The 18,924-nt window shown below is 47.0% G+C and overlaps 1 protein-coding gene across 4 annotated transcripts in view; it reads left to right on the top strand.

The window, feature by feature from the left end:
• Positions 1-1,530: 1,530 nt before the first annotated feature.
• Positions 1,531-18,924, top strand: part of RYBP (RING1 and YY1 binding protein) — a 137,178-nt gene continuing 119,784 nt past the window's right edge. For 2 of the 4 annotated variants that reach the window (XR_013775757.1, XM_079317369.1), the window contains exons 1-2: positions 5,962-6,234; positions 7,059-7,184. Coding sequence is in view for 3 of the 4 variants with exons in the window: in XM_079317369.1 (XP_079173495.1) it covers positions 6,203-6,234; positions 7,059-7,184 (158 nt within the window). In the remaining variant the exon portion in view is untranslated. Of the gene's footprint in view, positions 6,235-6,293; positions 6,454-7,058; positions 7,185-18,924 lie in introns of those variants that run through there. The other 2 variants (XM_079317368.1, XM_079317370.1) reach the window with 2 other exon arrangements.

The raw sequence follows: 18,924 nt of genomic DNA, 5'->3' as shown, positions 1-18,924 counted from the left end.
ATTACAGATTTAAATTGCACAGCCTTTGCTATCTGTAGAGTACAGCATGCAAGATGCTTAGCTCGAGCCTCTAGTTTTTGTTGGCTTTCTTTACTACTCAGCTGAATTTCATATTTAACACTGTTGAATGCAGAGTGTTTTATGCCTCTCTACCTTTCAGGCTGTTTTTCACTCCAGTCTGTCTGGCATTTTAAGGGTTTACAGACCCTGGAGATTCCTGGCAGTGGCTGTTGCTTGCATATTGCTCCTCATCTTTCAGATCCTTTTTCTCCTACGTTGCTCTTCGGCAGGCTGTTTCTGATAGAAAGTTTTTGGCTTGCTGTTTGAAGTTCCTGATAGTCGGTATTTGATCACTTGCTAATTCAGTTCTACAACTTTTTTTCCAAAGAAACCATGAAAGACTATCTAAAAATAGATATTAAAAAAAGAAAGAAAACTTTAAAAATACCCTTATTTTGCTGAATACAGGAAGTTTTAAGTTTTCTGGGTGAAAAAAAAAAACCCACATACCAAATTTAGAAGCAAATCAGAGATCCCAGGATGTTTGAGAAATCCATTTCTAGGCACAAAAGCTGGATGAAGAGTTTTCTTCTCTCTGTATGTATTCCTTCCCTTGAGAGAACATCTACTGAAATCTGTTGGTTGGGAACAAGCCAGATGAGATTGTTTGGTGTGGGTGGGTGAGAAGGGAGAGTCAGGACTCTGCTGACAGCATTGGGTCTGACCTCAGCAGGATCACAGGAACTGTGAGCTGCTCTGCCAGCTTCTTCCTTCTGCGAGTGATCAAGGTCCATCTTTACATTGAGTGCCTCTGCTCCTCCCACTGCAAAGCTGTTCCTGTTCCCTGTTCCTCTGAAGGTTAGAAGCAGATGTCTAGTTTCCATCCCACATGTCCAGCATGGATCAGTTGCACTCTTCATTCCTGCCTAAGAGCTCTTTCATGGCTGCAATGTGCTGCCTCCTTGCCCAGTGGATTTTACAGTGGTCGTATCTCCTCCTTTGTTTCCCCAGGCTGAGCAAGTTGAGAATCCTTTCATAAGATAGGTTTTCCAATCCCCTGACCATCCTAGAAACTCTTCTCCATGCTTGTGCCTGCTTGAATGCTTTCTTGTCTTCAACTGGAGAAGTGTCTAGAGAACTCCAACAAGATCTTGCCTGTGCACTGTTCAGTGGTGGTAAAAGCTCCCCAGCCTCTGTTTATTGGTGCTTCTGGCACCCCTGCTTGACACTGGCCTTTCCAGGAGCTAAGTCATACCAGTGGCACTCAAATACCCAAGACAGCTCTTGTCCCTCCTGTGTGCCACACCAAAGAGCTGCTGCTCCAGGTGAGAAAGGCTGGTTACAAGCAGCCAGCTGCCAAAGTCAGTAACAGTGTATTTCACCCCATTTTCATTTTGCTCTTCTTCCAGTGTGACATTCTGCTTCTCATCTTCAGGTTGTAAGCACAATATCTCCTTTTCCTAATGGAGTCACTAAAAGAAATATCAAGTAATGTTCTACCCCAGGCAGTTTTATGAGGACCTCTATCAATTATCTCTCCAGATCCTTCTTGCTTCAGCCCTTGCCACTTTGCTATGCTTGTGCTCCCAGCACAACTAAAAACATTCCATCTGAATTTGCATCCAACTCATTCCTGAAATATGAAAAATGGAACACTGTGTAGTAACTTCTGCTTAACGTTTCCTCACCCCCCAATTACCAGTAAAGTCTCTGAGTGTCCCTGTATTAAGCCAAAAAGGTTGTTAATTCTGTAAGTTTTGCTGGAGCATGCATACATCTCTGTGCTGCACCCGGGCCATCCATCAGCCAGCGCTGTGTTTACACAATCCCTAGCACGATGCTTTCCCTGAAAAGCTTATGAACTCAGCCTGGGCCACATATTCAAAGATGTTGTCAAATGCTGAGTGAGATTTCCAAGGGTAGTTTCCTCCCGATTTCCCTCTGGCATCGGCACCCAAAGCTGATGGCAGTTAACGCTGCAAGAGAGGGTGCAGCTTGTTGGCCACCAGTGCCTCTGGGCAATGCTTGTTTTCTGGTTTGCAATTTTATTTTGTGGTGAAGACTTCCAGGCTTCTGAGCACAGCTCCTGCCTGCCTTGCCAAGGATGCTCTTATGTATGGCAAACATTATGCTGCTTTGTGTGAAGTCTGCTGGCTTCCACACAGACTCTTTTTCTTCCACCCCTGGACAGTTTTCTCCTCATGCTGGAAACCTGTGGAGGCTAAACACTTTTAACCCTCCTCAGAAGGACACAGTGAAATGAATGCTGGCTGTTAAGGTGCTCTTGTGTAGCTGGTTCACCATTTCTACCCTCAATTGCTAATTTCCCTTTCTACCCACTTCTACTAGAAGGTGCTAATTGTGTGGTGATACGCAACTTCCCTGCCCCAGAGAGCAGCACCATCACTTCTCATCCTTTTAGGTCTGGCTAAACTAATAGAGAGATCTGTGTCCTGAGCCTGATTCCAACTCCTATATAACAAATTCCTTATTAAATTCACAGAAAAGTAATTTATTAGTGGTTAAACTTTGGGCTGTTCAGGGCAGCAGTCACTTCTGAGAAGTTACGCATGTCTGATGCAAAATTACAAAAATGTGTATTTACCACAGTGACCAAGGGGGCTGAGAAGCTCAAGTTAATATTTATATTTGGCTTTGAACCCTATGCACAAATAGTGACTTTGGCTGGGTGCAGCGTCCCCGTTGATTTTAAAATCCTTTTATACTGATGGTCCAGGTGCAGGGAATTACCCCTGTGCTCTTTGCACCCCAGCTTTTAAAAATCTCACTGTGCTGAAGAAGCTGCTAACAGGGTGTTTATCTCAGGAGCACATTTTGGAGCACCTCTGGACTGCTGCTGTGGGAAGGGTAGGGGCTCTCACACTGTGGGTTTGGACTGCTGCCTGTTTTCAGAGCTGAAGCAGGAATAGCTGCCCTGCCATGGGGTGAGGGAGATGCCAAGCTGCAGAGGGAGAATGATGCTCTGTCTCATCCCAATATCTACATACTGATATGAAGGATGTACTGAAGCAGTTTGCTCTGAACCTCCCAGCACAGCCTGTGGCTGCCAGGCTGGCCCAAGAGATTTGTGGCCAGCACTGTGAACCTGCCTTCCCCACTGCCCTGCCTCTTGTGCCCTGGAAACACCTGCAGCCAGCATCTCTTTACAAGGTTTTTGTCATTAAAAATCCACATGGTGAGGCAAGGGTGGAAAGAAGTGGGTTAACAGGGCCCTCTTGCAGATGAGAGTGCTCTGGAACAAGCACACATTCAGCACCAAAGAGAAAGTGGCATCTTCTGGAGGTGAGGGTGGGAATTCCTTCAGGCAAATTTAGCACCTGCTGAACATCACTGTGAAGTTCAAACCATTTAGCTGGAATGAGTTTGGTTTGAAAACTTGTGCCATGTGGGAGCCTAGAAAATTCACTCCTTACAGTTTTGAAATCCTGATTACTGGAGTTAAGGGGAAGTGTTAAATAATTTGCCAAGGCTTCCTTGCAAGGACATGAGAGCCCAAACTCCATTAAAAATCCTGAAATGCTCAGAGGGGTGCACTACCTGTGCCACCTCAGTGAATTTTGAGGCTGGCAGGATAACTCTGTGCTGATAATAGAGTGTGAAAGAAATACCCCCATCAAGGCATTTCCCCTTCAGTCTGACTGTATTTTCAGCCCTGAATTCTGCCAGTGGTTCCTGTCTTGATGTGTTGGTGCCTGGAGAGGTCAAGGGAAGTGCTGCCTGCAGGACACAGCATCCCAAAAGCTCTGGCTGGACCAGCCCACCAGTGGCCACAGCATTCCTTCAAAACCCTCCATGAAGGAAGAGACCCCAAAGTGTGGCTTGAAGGGTGTTTAACAAACTGGGAATGATCACCTCCTGATGGATGTATGGGACTGAATGAAGTCATGCTGTGCTTGGCTTGCCAAGTTTCTACACGTGATGTTGAAAGCGTTATTTGTCAAGGAAGGAAGGTTTCCAGGGGAATTGATAACGAAGGATGTAGTAGGTTTTTGGAAAGAAAACAACTTTTGCTATGAAAACAGCAACACTGAAACTTTTTTGAGGAGATAAACTGCTTTCTAAAAATGGGCCACAGCTGCCTGCTGTTTCCACAAAAACTTACTGCACGCCTGTGGTGGCTGTCACTCTGCTCAACACAACACTGTGGAGCTGAGGGAAACACCTGTGGCAGAAAATGGGAGTTGAACCATGCCTAAGTCACCCACTGAGTCAAAATTTCAGAGCTTTCTGCCTTTTGTGTTTCTCAGGCTCTCCTCTGACCTTGTCCCCAAGAATGGTGCTGCTCTTGTCCCCACACTCTCCATTGTCACAGAGATCTGGTAGTGATTGCACACCAGGTCTCTGCTTACCAGACCCCACAAGCACTGCTGAGTTCCTGTTCCCACACAGATTCCCAAAGCAAACCTTGCAGCTATAATCTAAAAGAGCAAAAATGTTTGGAAAACAGCAGATGCAATGGGAAAATGACACTTCCTACATGTGATAATTGTGCAACCTTAACTCTGCCCTTGGAGTATGTCTGCATCTTGCTGTATTGTTCAGGAACTTGTGTGGTGAAGAAAAAAGTTGTTGGAAGTCTGTCTGGAAATTGAAGTGGTTGGTAGAGGTGCCAGCAAGGGTTAAATTACCTGGGTGGGGATGAGGGGGCTGGATAGGGTAAGTGGATTACTCGTAGCTCTTAAATGCTAAAAGAGGTGACTCTGTCAGCAGGGTTTGACTGTTAAAATGGGCATCGGTGGAGGGAAAAACCCTCTGTGACTTGTGAGTCCAGATTCCTAAAGCTTTAATGCACAGGACATGGTTATGTTGCCTCCTACCATGTAGGTGCCTATCCCACGTTTAAGAAATAATTTTCTTTTTTTTCCCCTTGTACTGAGCCATAGATTAATTTTGCTGAGACTCTCCACGCTCTCCCTGCAGCACCACTCTCCCAGGTGCAGCCCTGTGCAGCCCACGTCCCTCCTGTCCGCCCCGCGCCTTGCCTGGGGATGAAGTTTGCTGTTCCCTGACGGGAGATGTTTGCTTGGCTTAGTCACCACTGAGAAAGTGGGAGAGCACATTGAAAGAACGTCTGCACTGCAAGATGTGTGGCTGTACCAACTTTTCTGCCTTCACTCCTCGCTCCTCGCTCCATCCTTCCTCAGCTGCTCATGGCCCCCATGCAGAGGGAACAGCCCGATGTGAAAGGGGCTCAGCAAAGACAGTGACAGCTCATGCCTGGCGTGTCACCATCCCAGCCGGCGCTGCCACAGGCCCTGGGGAATCTCAGGGCACGGCTGCTGCTTTTTGGGAAGCGCCACTTTGTGAGAACGCCACTTTTTTTGGGAGCGCCGCGTTTAGCCACCTCAGGAGTTTTGCAGAGCCGCAGCTCGTGCTCGGTGGAGTCGCTAGATCACTGAGGGATTGATGGGAACACTTCTGGAAGCAGCACGACAGCAGCGCTGTCGAAACACCTTGGCCTCTGGGCGGGCCGCTGCCCTGACCCCGAGCCCGGAGCCAGCTCTCGGAGGCGGCAGCCGAGGCATCCGTGAGGCACCGAGAGCCCGTCCCCGGGGTCAGGGCACGCAGCAGGAGCTGCCTCCCGCCGCCCGGCCCCTCCGCCGCTCCCAGCGCAGCACCGGCCGGGCGAGCCGCCTCTGGCCGCCCTTCCCCTCACGGAGCGGGGCCTGCCGCCCGCCGTGCGCCGCCGTCCCGCCCGCGGCAGCCCCGCTGCTCGGGGGACAAGGCGGGCGACGGACGAACCCTCCGAGGGGGCAGGGACGGGAAGGGAAGGGGCCAGCCGCGGGCTGCGCGGAGCCCGAGCGCTGCGGGCGCGGAGGAGCGGCCCGCGGGGGCTCCGCGCGGGCGGGGGTGGGACCGGCGGGGCGGCGCAGGGGGCGCTCCCGGCTCCCCCCCGCTCCCTCCCCGGCAGGGCCGGCGGCGGGGCCGCCCCCATTGGCCGCGGCGCGGCAGCAGCTCCGCCCGCCGGAGCGGCGCGGCGCGGGGAGGGAGAGAGGGAGGAGGAGGAGGGAGGGCGCCGGGCTGCGCTGCGCTGCTAGTCCGGAGCGGAGCCTGGCAGCGGCAGGAGCGGCGGCGCGGGGTGCGCAGCAGCCGGAGCCTGCTGGACGGAGGCAGCCCCGTCCCCCCGCCCTCCCTCCCCTCGCCTCTTTCTTTGTGCGCAGGGCAGGGGCGGCCCCGATCCATGGTCATGGGTGACAAGAAGAGCCCGACCAGGTGAGCGGGGGCGCGGGGGCGGGCGGGGAGAGGCGGTAAGATGGAGGGAACGCGGCGCGGCCGCCTCTGCCCCGGCCCCGGCCGAGGGGATGGCGGCGGGTAGGCCCTGGCTGGCAGCCGCCGGCGTGTGCTCGGCCCCGGCGGGGGGAGGCGGCGAGGGGCGCCTAAGATGGAGGGAGCGAACGGGGAGGGGGCGGCGAGCCCGCGCCGCCCCGCCAGGTACGCGGGGGGCCGGGGCGAGGGGGGGGAGCCGCGGGCGGGGAGGGAGTGAGGGAGGCTCCTAAGATGGAGGGAGCGTGGAAGGGCAGCAGGAGGAGGAGAAGGAGGAGTGCCGGTGTCTCCCAGGCTGCCGCCGGTGCCAGGGCTGGTGCGGTGCGAGCGCAGCCATGGCGGCTCCGCTCGCTCGCACTCCCCGCTCCGCGCACTCGCCGCTCCCAGACAAAGGGAGGTTTAACAAGGTGGAGGAGGGAACGCGCCTCCCAGCCCGCAAACTCGCCCACCCACCCTCCCACCCTCCCGCCGCGGGCGGGGGGACGCGGGCGGCCCGGCCCGGCCCGGCGGGTTCGGCCCGGCGGGGCCGGGGCGGAGCTCGGCGCCCCCCGCACCTCTCCGGGCCCGGCCGGGGTTTGTCGGCTGCTCCCGGCCCCGCGGGAGAGCGGCGGTGCGAGCAGGCGCTGGGTTTCGGGGCTCTGTAACATGGTTTCTCATGTGTGTGTTTTCTTTCTCTCCTCCTCCTCTCTCTCTCCTCCTCCTGCCGCCTCTCTCCTCCTCCCCAAACACACACGTACACACACACGCTTCCCCTCTCCCTCCCCCTCCTCAAGGCCGAAAAGGCAAGCCAAACCTGCAGCCGACGAAGGCTTTTGGGATTGTAGCGTGTGCACCTTCAGGAACAGCGCCGAAGCCTTCAAATGCAGCATCTGCGATGTCAGGAAAGGCACCTCCACAAGGTACGTCCGCTCCTTCCAGCGCGGCTCCTGCTCCGCGCTGGGCTGCGCCGACTTGTTGATTTTTTTCGCTGTTGCCTGGATATCGGCTGGTTGCATCCCTTCTTTCCCCCGATGAGGTCCCTTCTGTCCCCGTTCAAAAGCTTGTGGATTTTAAAAATTCTCTTTCAAGCGTTTAATGGGAGCTGGAAGACATGTTTCGTGGATGTGGCAGCAACCTGAATCTTTTTGTTGTTGTGTGCTTTTTTTGTTGTTGTTGCTGCTGTACAGAGAAGCTTTCGGAGATGCGCAGCCAGCCAGAAACGCTCTGACTGTGGTTTGGGGCAGACGGTTTTCTGTGGTTTCGGTGGAGGTTTACCTGTATTCTCCGCAGGAGTAGAAATGATTTAGGATTAGGGAGCAAGAAAAGAAACGGCTGAAATTAAAGATGCCGTGAGAACAACTCCCTCTCTGGGATGTTGATCTCTGGTGACTGTTGCCATCAGAAAGGAATCGGCTTTGTGCTCAGTGTGGGAATGGTGCGGGTTTTTGAAAGCTTTTGCTGTCAGGTCTCTCTGATTGCTGGTCTGAGAAACTGTGGAGTTCTTTGTGAGCTGGTGAGTCTGACATGCAGTAGTTAATTTAATCTCAAAAAACTTGCTATTTCTCAGTTAGAGGGTTCGGAAAGTTTGTCCTGGAGGTATCAGTTGATGCTAAAACAGGCAGGTGGTGCTCTGCTTTTCCTTTCTTACAGTGATTTGTTCTACCATGTTGATTTATGATTTTGTTAATATTGTGCCTTCCAAATTTGAGTTCCCATTGTGGTGCTCTGCCAAAGAAATAGTCTGTGAGGTTCCCGTTGTGAAAAGCTTCGTTTTCCTTGAGTGCAGCTGTGTATTGAGGTGCTCTCATCAGCAGGCTGTTTGCATGACTTGGCTGTCTTGGCTTGATTGACAAAGGAGGTGAAAGCGTGTTGGATTGTTATTGTTCTCACTGTGCTTTAGACAATGTGAAGTGCCTACATTTTTAATGGGGAGCATGTTTTCGGGCCATTGAAACTCTTGAGTTAGTGTTTTGTGATGCACATCAGCTACAAGTATCTGTGCTTTTTACAAAATGTACAGAGGTGTTGAACTTAAACCAGTTGTAAATAGCGTGGTTAGAGCGTTGAGTAAGGTCGGGCTTTGGGACAGCAGTGCTCTGTGTGCACCTGGAGCTGATTCTTGACTCCATCAGTCTCTGAGTGGTGCAGCTGAGCCTTTGCTTCCTGTGGGTTTCTGCCTCCTTGTCTTCCCCGTTGGCTCAGGTGCAGTCCCACACTCACCCGTGTCACTGCAGTGCCGGGGGGGCAGTGGGAGCCCAGCCCTGATGAAATGTGGGAGCCCAGATGGCATCTGTCCCCTATCAGACACTGTTGTTTTCATTGGCCACCATGCTGCTGTTCATTTGGAGAGCAGCAGCCTGCTCTCACATGCCCTAGCGTTTTTATTTTTTTTTTTTTTAAAGATCATTTTCAAACTGTTTGTTGCAGTAGTAGGATGGTTTGTCTTTTAAAGGGCCATTAAGAGCTAGAGCAGTCGATGATTTCAGGTTAAGAGCTGTAGCCTTACTTGCAGATGTGATCATCGGGTCTGGAACACTGTAATTCTGTTTAGCTTTTAATGGACCCTTATGAATGGCTTCTAATTTTAATTCATTTAATTCATCAGCTTTCTATTCATTTTTTTGCTGCTTTTAAAATTGCTTTTGTTTGTAGAATTTGAGAAACTATTTAAAATATTCAATGGCCCATCATGTCTTCTTGCATATTTGTATAATTTATGAATAAATATAACAGAAAGCAGGAGTGATTGGGTGTTGTGAGAGAGCATTGTGTGTTGGAAGTTCTGGGAGGTCACAGCTATTTGTGGTGTTACTTTGAATTTTATAGTATGTGACATACGAGTCAGTGCTGGGAAATTATTCAGAATTTTTTAAATAAATGACTGATGTAAAGATACCTAATGAGTTATGATTGATAATTTATTACTTTAAATATAAGGTGTCTGATGAGTTTGACTTTTAAGTTGCAGTTTGACAAGTTGATGATGCTTTTCCACAGTTAAAACTGCCTTGCTTCATTGTGACTTACTTCAGTAACACTTACAGAAATTTATCAAACTCACTTTTAAAAGAAACCCAACCAAGTAGTGAAAGACATGATGAGGCAACTGTTTTCCATCAAATTGTTGTGTGCAATCACAGCATGCCCAGGGATTTTTTTAAGATCTGGTATGACCTACTTCCCCCCTCCCTCCACTGTGAAGCCAGTTATTTGTTGTGGAATTTACTTTGGCTGATAAATATTCTCTTATTTACGAACTGGTGAGGCCCTTAGCTAATTCTCACCGTGTGTATATTTTTTCAGACTCAATATAATCTGTTGGCATGTGGGAGGGGTGGCTGGCAGCAGTTAGAAGTTTTATTTTCTCAGATCCAACTATCCCCTTTCCCTAGGATCTTTAAAAGGAGCTTCAAACAATGGTGAGTTTTAGAGTTGACCTGCTAAGTCAAAATCATTGTAGAGGCTAAACAGTTAAATTGCACTCGACTGTTTTTTCAAGGAGCTGTTTATAAATATTTCAGGTGCACTTTTAAATAAAAATTAGGTCAAATCCCTCTCTGAAGAGTTGTTGTGCAAAGATTGTGTTAAACCTGTAGCACTTGAATACTGGATTTGTTACAGTATGTCACTAACTTCCTTTCCTCACCTGCTATTTTATGGTTAAACTTTTATTACTTTCCATTTAGGCAAGCATGAGGTTTTATACTGTTTTTCTTCTGTGAGGATGGTGGCAAAGCCAGCAGCTCTGTTCAGCACAGAGCTCAGTTGGCTGCAGGGTGAGCAGTGGGGAGCTGTTTGCTGGGGCTTACAGTGCCTTACTCCTTTCCTGGAGATTTTTGATGTCACAGCACAGAGAACAGCTGCTGGTCACCACTTTCACTTGTGTCCTGTGGTTCTTCTGGTGGTTTGCTCTGGTGTAGCAACACCAGCTCCTGCCCTCAGGAGAAGACTGGAATTGAAACTTCTCTCAGGAAGTTTGCTCCACAGACGCATGTTCCTTTCCAATATCCATTACTTCTTCAAACACGGAAGGAAAGTTTACTTTGGATTTCCTAAGAATGTGAGGGCAGGATTTGGCCTTGTATTTCCTGTGAGTTCCTATTTGGGGGTAGGTGATGGCTCTGTGTTTCTGTTTGTTTTTCTTAATGGCATTCTTGCTCCTCTTCTCCTTTGGTTCTCAGATAGTTTACATATACTGTGTTCCTGTACACCTCTTGTAATTTCCTCTCTCCTCCCAGACAGGGCTGTGAAGTGTTTCTACATGGGACTGTTTTCAAACTTCATTGTGACGAGAATATTTGCCTCTCTCCTTATGATTTCAGGGAAACTGGTTTTTGAAACTTTCTTTTTGGATGAATAGGCCAATGGTGCAATGTGGTGCAGCTTCTCTGATGTTAAATTTGCTCTAAACTTGGGATGAATGCTTTTCCATATCCTCTTATCATGAATGTGCCTTGAGTACAGAGAAATGCAATTAAAGTCAGTGAAAAATATGAAAGCAACAAATGGATGCCTGATATGCAAATTAACAACATAATGGGAGCTTTTAGTACAGAATTGAGTTGAAATGTATGTGTCCTCTGCAAGGTATAAACTGAGCAAGTATTTCTGTTTTATTTGTTGCTAATACCTATATGACTGAAGTGCAGTGTTTGGAGTTTGCATCAAATGATGTGAGTGTTCATTGTGGAGTGCCCAAGGAGTGATGACATTAGTGCTTCACCCTTTTGCCATCCTTATTTATATTTATAAACCAAAACTTCTTATATGGAAGAGATGTCTCAGATATTGGCCTTTGTTTCCCTTTAGTTCTGCAGAAAATTCTGTGTTTGCAGGATCTGTACTACCACCTTGAAGGATGCAAACTACTGTCCATGTCACCATGGAAAAGTATTCTCTTCTGCATCTGAGTTGGGCTGACCAGAATAGGCACCAGATAGTCCTGCTATTCCTGGAATGAGGAATCAGGCTTATGATCTTGACCTTCATACAAGTAATATGTGCCCTGCTTATTTGCCATGTGTTTGCAGGACTATTCTGAAAACTCTTGCAGCAATGTGTGGCTATGGTGTAGGTTGGAAGCCAAGTGGTTTGATTTGATTCTCTCAAGTTAGTTAGCTTTCACTTGAATTAAGGTGGGTTTTATTCAGCATCATAGCTGGCCTTTACGTGACTTAATTTCTGTAAAAATTGAATATGTAACTTGTCTAAAAAAACTTTTAAAGCAATGTTGGTGCTTTTACCCTGGAATTGTTTTGTTTAAATCTATTGTTAAATCACCCCTGCTTTTCCTGTTGATTGCTGAATTTAAATGGCTGTTGGATTAGGAGAGGAGTGAGGCATGGGCTGTACTAGGCTGGAGTTGTGGCACTGTTCCACTGGACCATCCACATGCTGAGGATGTGTCTCCTCAGGGACTGCTGTTCTGGTAGTGAGGATGCAGTGTGACTCTGCCTGGCTACTGCTGAGTGCTGGAATGCACAATACCTCTTTGCCCACATGCCAGGAGTTCTGGAGATCTCTATTGTCTCATACCTTATTCACCAGCATTGCCTGAAAGTAAGTGGCTGTTACTTTGTGGATTTGGGGAGTGCTTCTGCTAGGTCTGGCAAACCCACCAAGGCAGAGGAGCCAAGGGTAGGAGAAAACACCATCTGACAAGCAGACAATGCTGATGGTTCACAGCAATCCCTGAATTCTGGGGCTGTGGTTTGACAACACACCAAGTTTGAATCTGTGACTTGTATTGCAGAACCACATGTGTCTCAGCCACATGGCTTGGAGTATTGATCCATTATGAACTGACTTCTGGTACAGATCCATGCTACACTTATTTTTAAACTGGCATGGACTTAGTCTGTGAGGCTTCAACTGAGCAGATGAAGCTGTTCAGCTTCAGATCAGCTATATCTGTCAGCCTGGTGCAAGCATAACCCTGGCATAAGATCTGTGTCTTGTACTTTGGCTGTTTGAAAGAAGTGAGAGTTGTGTCCTGATTTGCTCTTTGCGGTGTTTGGCTCTGATTAATGATCTCATTACCATCACCCCAGGATTTCTCTTAGATCTCAGCACCTCTGGGAAATCATTCTCAGCAGGGAGAATCCTCAGTGTTGATGTGCAGCACCAAGGCAATACCCCTTTGCTATGGTTGTCAAATTTGGGTACCTGAGAAGCTGTGGGTGGCAAATTCAATAGGGATTATGGTGGTTCCTGTGACTCACTTTGCTTCTGCCACTTCTTTTTTTCCTGAATGTCCTACTAAGGAAAAAACCTGTTGTTTTCCTTTTTTTTAAAATTAGGATAGAAAGATCTTTTTGGTTAAAATAAATAATAAAATCTTCAGCATGCATAAGGCATGTTGATAATATTTATGTTGAGTACCCATTTAGATTAATTGTGGGTGATAGGGTTTAATATCAAGCTCTGATTTCTTGTGCAGACTCTCTGAAGATCCAAAGGATGAACTGCAGCACTGAGTGTGTTGATACATCACTGGTAATATGCAGTGTGGATATTATTCATTTATCCCTTCCTCCCTCCATAGGCTGCTTTTCTGGGAGATGGGAATCCAAATCAAAGTGTGTGTGTGGTGTAGGAGGAGAGGGCATGCAACTCTCTCTTATTGCTGTGAACAGACATTGCATCCACTGGGATGCCGACCCCTGGCTCCCAACAGGTCCTCGTGGGGAACTGGTAGGCAGAGGAATGCAGAGCAACTTTCTCTGCATGCCTTTCTTAATTGCCCTGATTGTTTCATGTTCCCATCAGCTGCTGCTGCAGAGAGGCTGCTGCCTTTGCAGGCTGGTGGGTGTGTTTGCACCCTGATGTGGGGTTTGTCTGGGAAGGGGAATTGGCTCATCTGGAAATAAAGCAGTGTGCAGCGTTGGCTGGAGATTTAGTTGAGAGGAGGGAAGTGATGGGTGCAGAGTGTGGTTCCCTGTGGCCATCCTGGCTGAGTGTCCTGTGCTCAGTGTTCCCCAGCAGTGTGCAGCACTCTGGGACTCTGTTTTGGCTGAATTTTTAGGTCCCTGAAGAAAATGTATGAGACCCAAAACCCTCAGGGGTGAAAGGAGTCAAGAGATATGCTGTGGGCTGGATGGATTGTTTTGGCTGGCCACATCTGGCTTTTGTGCTGTCACTTGGACACCCCTGCTGTAACTCCAGGCAAATTCACTGCTGATCTTGAATCGTGTGTCACTCACACTGCTTTGCAGTATTGATAGGCTTACTGTTCCTTGCTGTGGCACTGCTCCTTTTCTTCCTGCTCCATTGTTCTTGAACAAACAGGCAGGTCCTTCCAGGGCCCCTCTGTGAGGAACACAGAAGTTCACAGCACTTCTGGGGAGTCCTGCTGCTCTGCAGGAATATGGCAGCAGCGAGACACACTTACTCCTGCAAAAATCCTGCTTGTCCTTTATTTCATGTGCCTCTCTCCTTGTCTGGGGAGTTTTTCATAGGAGGAAACCCACTGACCTATTTTATGGGATTTCAGGTGCTTCTGTAGGTTAGTGGGTTCCAGTCCTGCAATGTAGGTCACTCACAAGGTGTGCTGCAGTTTTGGAATGCGTAGCTCTGACCTGAAATCAGATTCACACAAACTCTCTCTGTGTCTGTATTTTGCAGCTGTACTTTGTCTCTTTACATATTTCTTCACAAGGTAACAGGAGAAATTTGGCCATTTCCAAAGGGAAGGTGTCTTACAGGAGGGTCCATGAGTATTTATTTAAAGTTGTTTCAGGCAGGTAAGGGCAAATTTCTCTTATTGCACTTTATATTAAGGGCACAGCAAAAAAAGCAGACCAGAAACACTGAGTAACCCATCCATGCTACCCTAAGCAGATGTCCAGGATTACAGGATACAACAGAAATAATGTGGAAATGCCTCCATTACGTTTATGTAAGTTTCTTTTGCAGCTGACATATGCTAAATACATTGGTTGTCTCTGTGCACACAAATTTCCTTTACATCAAGCAGAGCTTCTTTTGCACTTTTGGTACATCTGGAGGTACAACCAAATCCTTAACGTTGCTCTTCCCATAACCCAGCTATTAATTAGGAGCATGTTCTTTGTAGCAGAGAGCTAATTGGTACACCAACAGAATCACTGCCTGTTGAACATGGGAAAGATAGTAATTCTGTCTGGCTCAAATGTAGGTGAGAGAAAAGCATCACTTCTCTTTGCTGACCCACTGGGTTTTGTTTGACTGTTCAGTAACTCATTGTATTTCAAATCATGTGAATCTCAAGTTCTTAGTACAAAACCCAAAATTCATTGCTTAAAATTGGGTGTTGCTTTGATAATATTTTGTTGCTGAAGTTCTTTGTATGTTTCTGAAAGTTAAAATTTCACCCAAAGCCCATCTTCTGTTAAGCAATACTGGAAATTCACAAGGAAAAGGGCTTGTAGGCATCTGAAATATGGATCATGAAACCAGGAGACCTGATTTGAACTGTGTGTGGTCTTTACTGAGACACTGGCCTGGGATTGTGGAGCACACCCTTGTGCCACAAGGATCAAGCTACTAAAAATTTGGAGAGGGAATTTTTACAAGGGAGTGATGGGGCAGGACAAGGGGAATGGCTTCAACCTGGACAGAGTGCAGGGTTAGATTAGTTATTAGGAAGAAAATCTTCATTATGAGGGTGGTTGTCCAGAGAAGCTGTGTCTCCCCCATCCCTGGAATTGTTCCAGACCAGGTTGGACAGGGCTTGGAGCACCCTGGGATGGTGGAAGGTGTCCCTGCCCATGGCAGAGTAGCTGGAACAAGGTTTTCTTTAGAATCCCTTCAAACCCAGCCCATTCTATGATTCTCTGTTCAGAAGTTCCAAAAACTTTAGTTTTAGGGTCTTACCAGATTGGTTGTCTTGAAATAAAATGGAAGTAAAACAAGTCAGTTTTGGATTTTGTTTAGGGCTAAACAAGGAATAAATGTTTAGACATGTTTTCTCGAGCAGATTGTTTATGGGGATTTCAGAGTTATAATGAATTGTTTGTAACATGCAGAGGTGCTAAGTGAGACAAAATATCTTGCCTGAGATAAAACTGCCTTCTTCAGATTTATATTTTTGAGTAGACAGAAGTGAGACTGATCATAATCTAAAACATTTTATCTGAACTAAATTGTTTCTGTGGATGTGGAACTGTGTCTGGTAATTCATGTGCAGCTTCAAGTGGTTGATTTGGGCAGGTGGACAGAAGATAAAGAACTGCTGGGATTTGGTGGCTTCAGTGATGTAAAGTTGATCAGAAAACTGCCTGATGAGTGGGGAGTGTGGATTACTCCCTCCACCCCACTCCCATATGTGCAGCATTTATAAATTATAGGGATATTTATTAATGGAATAGGATTGCTCTCTTTTGTCATCTATGTAGTAAATAAATACATGGAAGGATTTATATTTTCTTTCACTTCTGTTTGCAGGTGACAGTGGTGCTTGTATGATGTTCATGTGATTTCAGCCTGTGTAAGAGATGCTGGAATTCACCCTTTAGCATGTCAGCAAGCTAAATATCCTCAGGATGCCATTTTTAATCTGTATGATTATACTCACTGTCTGTGTTATAATTTGATCAAGGAATTTATGTCTATGGTATGTGTTTCATTCCTTTGTTTAATTAAAAAGAAAAAAGATCTAGTTTAGCAGAAGGACATAAATCTTACTTGTCCTGGGTGGACAAAGCATGCTGATCTGTTCAGGTTGCTGGAAATGTGTGTCTCTGCTCTTATATTTAGCTCTCATTATATATCTTGGAGCTCTTATTCTGAAAGTGCTTTCACTGTTTTTTTTCGGAAGTGGCACAGAGCACTTTCTCTTGCTGAGATGAGATTTCAATAAGAGAGGCAATACATTGATGGATGATGGCCCTGTGATGGAGTCAATCAGCCAGTGCAGTCATTTGTCTCCTGGGGATACAGGGTAGAGCACATCATTAGCAGCAGAAGGGGAGGCTTTCCTCTGTAATGCTAATAGGGCCAGGGAGCTGCTTGGTGCCTGTTTGCTGCCATTGCTCCCTTATTACAGGTGCCTTGTGAAGAAATAAAACCATTTTCATTTGTTATCTGTAGGTGTGGATCAATTTAACAGAAACATTTAATAAGCTTTAGGAAATGTTTGTGATTCAGCATAGTATTAGCAATTTGTAAACCTGCATCACGTAAAAATGCTGCCCATAAAAATGGTGAATTATTCTGGGGGAATTGTGTGTGGCTTATTGGTTTTACACACAAGTAGCTTGGCTGGTGGAGAGAAGACAGGCAGCTGGCTGATTTGAAGGGTGGTGGGCCTTAATTGGAGGAGAAGTGTTGCAAGGGAAGCCTGTGGGTTGCAGAAGTTGCTGCAGCAGTCTGGTGGCACTGGGTTTGTGTCACAGCAAAAGGCAGAGCACAGGGCAGTGAGGGAGGGTGGCTTGTCTGAGGGACAGCTGGGCCTGAGCTGGATCCAGGGCAGCTTGCTGTGCTGGGCATCATCCAGCTTTGCCCACTGAGGATGAGTTAACCTGCAAGCTGCTGCTCCTCCATGGCTGCTTTGCTCCTCTCAGGGCTCTTGGCAGCCACAGCAGTGATCCCATCAGGAGCAAGCATGGACTAACCTCAAGGTGGGCAGGAGTGCTGCTGTTATGGGATACAGGGCTGCAAACCTTGTGTAAGAAGAATCCATGTCCAGAGAGGGTCAGTTCTGACAGAGCACACACAGAAGTTGTAAATTTGGAGGGAAGGGTTGTTCTGAGTGCCTGGTGGGTGTTTCTGTACCCTCCAGCACGTGAGCAGGGGGCTGGCAGCTCAAACACACACAAAAAAAAGCTTTAACTAGCTGTAAATCTGGACATTTAGGTAAGTCACTTGCATACATGCATATCTGTAAAGTAAATGCACTGTGAAGTCCATATGCAGCTTGTAGGGGGTAAAGTTCATTTTTGGGAAGCACTTTAGGTTCTGAATTGTCTTCTCAAAAACTGCAGGTGATGTCAAACTTAACAACATTTATCTTTCTTTCTCTGAACTGTATAGATAATGGTTAAAAAGAAAAAAACAGGGACAGCCAGGAAGCAAGTGACGTTGAGCTGCTGGAATGGTGTGGTGGGTGCTTTTTGTACAGTCTTTGCTCCTGAAGTATGGGAGGAATGGCTCAGCTCTGTGGTACTAAAGGCATGGGCTTGTCAGAGTTGTGCAATTTTACATAGGGCTTAGCAGAGTGAGGAACATGCTTTGTCATGGGTGTGGGAATACAGGGCTCTGGCAACAATTAAGAGTCATTAATTAGGAGTACTTATTGCCGGATGTGAGTCAAGTTAGTTACAAGTTGCTTAACTTCTGAGGTCAAGAAGATCTGATGCATCTGAGACATGCTTTGTTAGCATCCATGGGACTGTGGGGCTGTCCACAGGGACAGGCTGGAATAGCAGAGCACAAACTGGAATTTTGAGCTTCATTAGATGACTTATTGACAGTGACAGTTTGGCAGCACCTCTGCCAGCTGGGACCACACATTTGCATTCAGAGCTGTAGACCTGTGAAGGGTTCCTTGAGGCTCCTGGGTTGCATCAGCTGGGAACATACAAGTGCAGGCCAGGAATTTACACTGCTGGGCTGAGACCCACTGAATCAGCATTTTAAAAAGCAACAGTGAAACTTTCTGGTAAGGAAAAGCTGTCCTGTGTCTATGACAAACAGAACATGGGTAGAATATCATGCCCATGTGCTGCATACCTGCTCTGTGAATGCATGGGAAATCAAACCTTCATGTTCAACCTGTGCACTTTCCAAGATGAAAAACACAGGACAGTCTTGTGCTGCCAATAGCCCAACATGTCAAGCAAGCACTGGAAAAAGATCTGTAACAGTTTACCTGTTATAGTTCTCAGGGTTTTCCCTAATGTGCAAGGACAGTGAAGGATAGCACTGAGCAGTAGTTTGGCTTTATTCCCATCTAGTTTTTCCTTTCTTGCCATTTTTTTTTGAGTTTTAAGCCAGACTAACTTTCCCACTGGCACTCTGAATTCAAAACTCTGCAGTTGTACAGCTGTGTACTGCACTTACTTGTTTATAAAAGCTGTCACAAGCATGAGTGGTTTATTTATTTTTTTTTCCACTAAGGTGTAGTGTGAGGAGCAGGTTTACTTAGTCACGGGTGTGTGGGAATACAGACATTGTGCTTAGAAATGAGTTTAATAACAGTTGGTTGCTTTATTTCCGAGTGTGCTGGCATCTGCAAGTCTGTCTTGGTTCAACAGGTAGTTGATGCTTGGGGAGAATGTGACCTTTTGCTCCTTGCATTGATTTTTTGAGTCATGTCCAGAGGCTGCAGAAGTCAGTGCAGCACTTTGCTGTCAGCTGCAAGGGCTGGTTCAGGCCTCTGGGATTGATGCACTGAGAAGAAAGGGAATAAGTTGACATGAAACTTAACATGGTTGTCTTTTGTGATCTTGCTTTTTTCCCAAGACTGTTTATTCAGGTAAATGTTTTTAACAGATAAAAAAGATTTGAGAAATGTGTTGGATACAGCCCTAAACAAAGACTTCAGGGAGCAGCATGGTCTGTGTCCATGTAAGCAGAGGACTCCTCAGACTGCTCTTTGCTCTTGGGGTTCCTGGAACTTCTAAAGTCTGAGCAGGGCATGAGACTGCTACAATTCTGGATCTGATTCTTTTCTGTTTGTTT

The sequence above is a fragment of the Erithacus rubecula genome, assembly GCF_903797595.1.
Source record: "Erithacus rubecula genome assembly, chromosome: 13".
Lineage (NCBI taxonomy): Eukaryota > Metazoa > Chordata > Aves > Passeriformes > Muscicapidae > Erithacus > Erithacus rubecula.
This window is presented reverse-complemented; position numbering and strand designations above follow the sequence as displayed.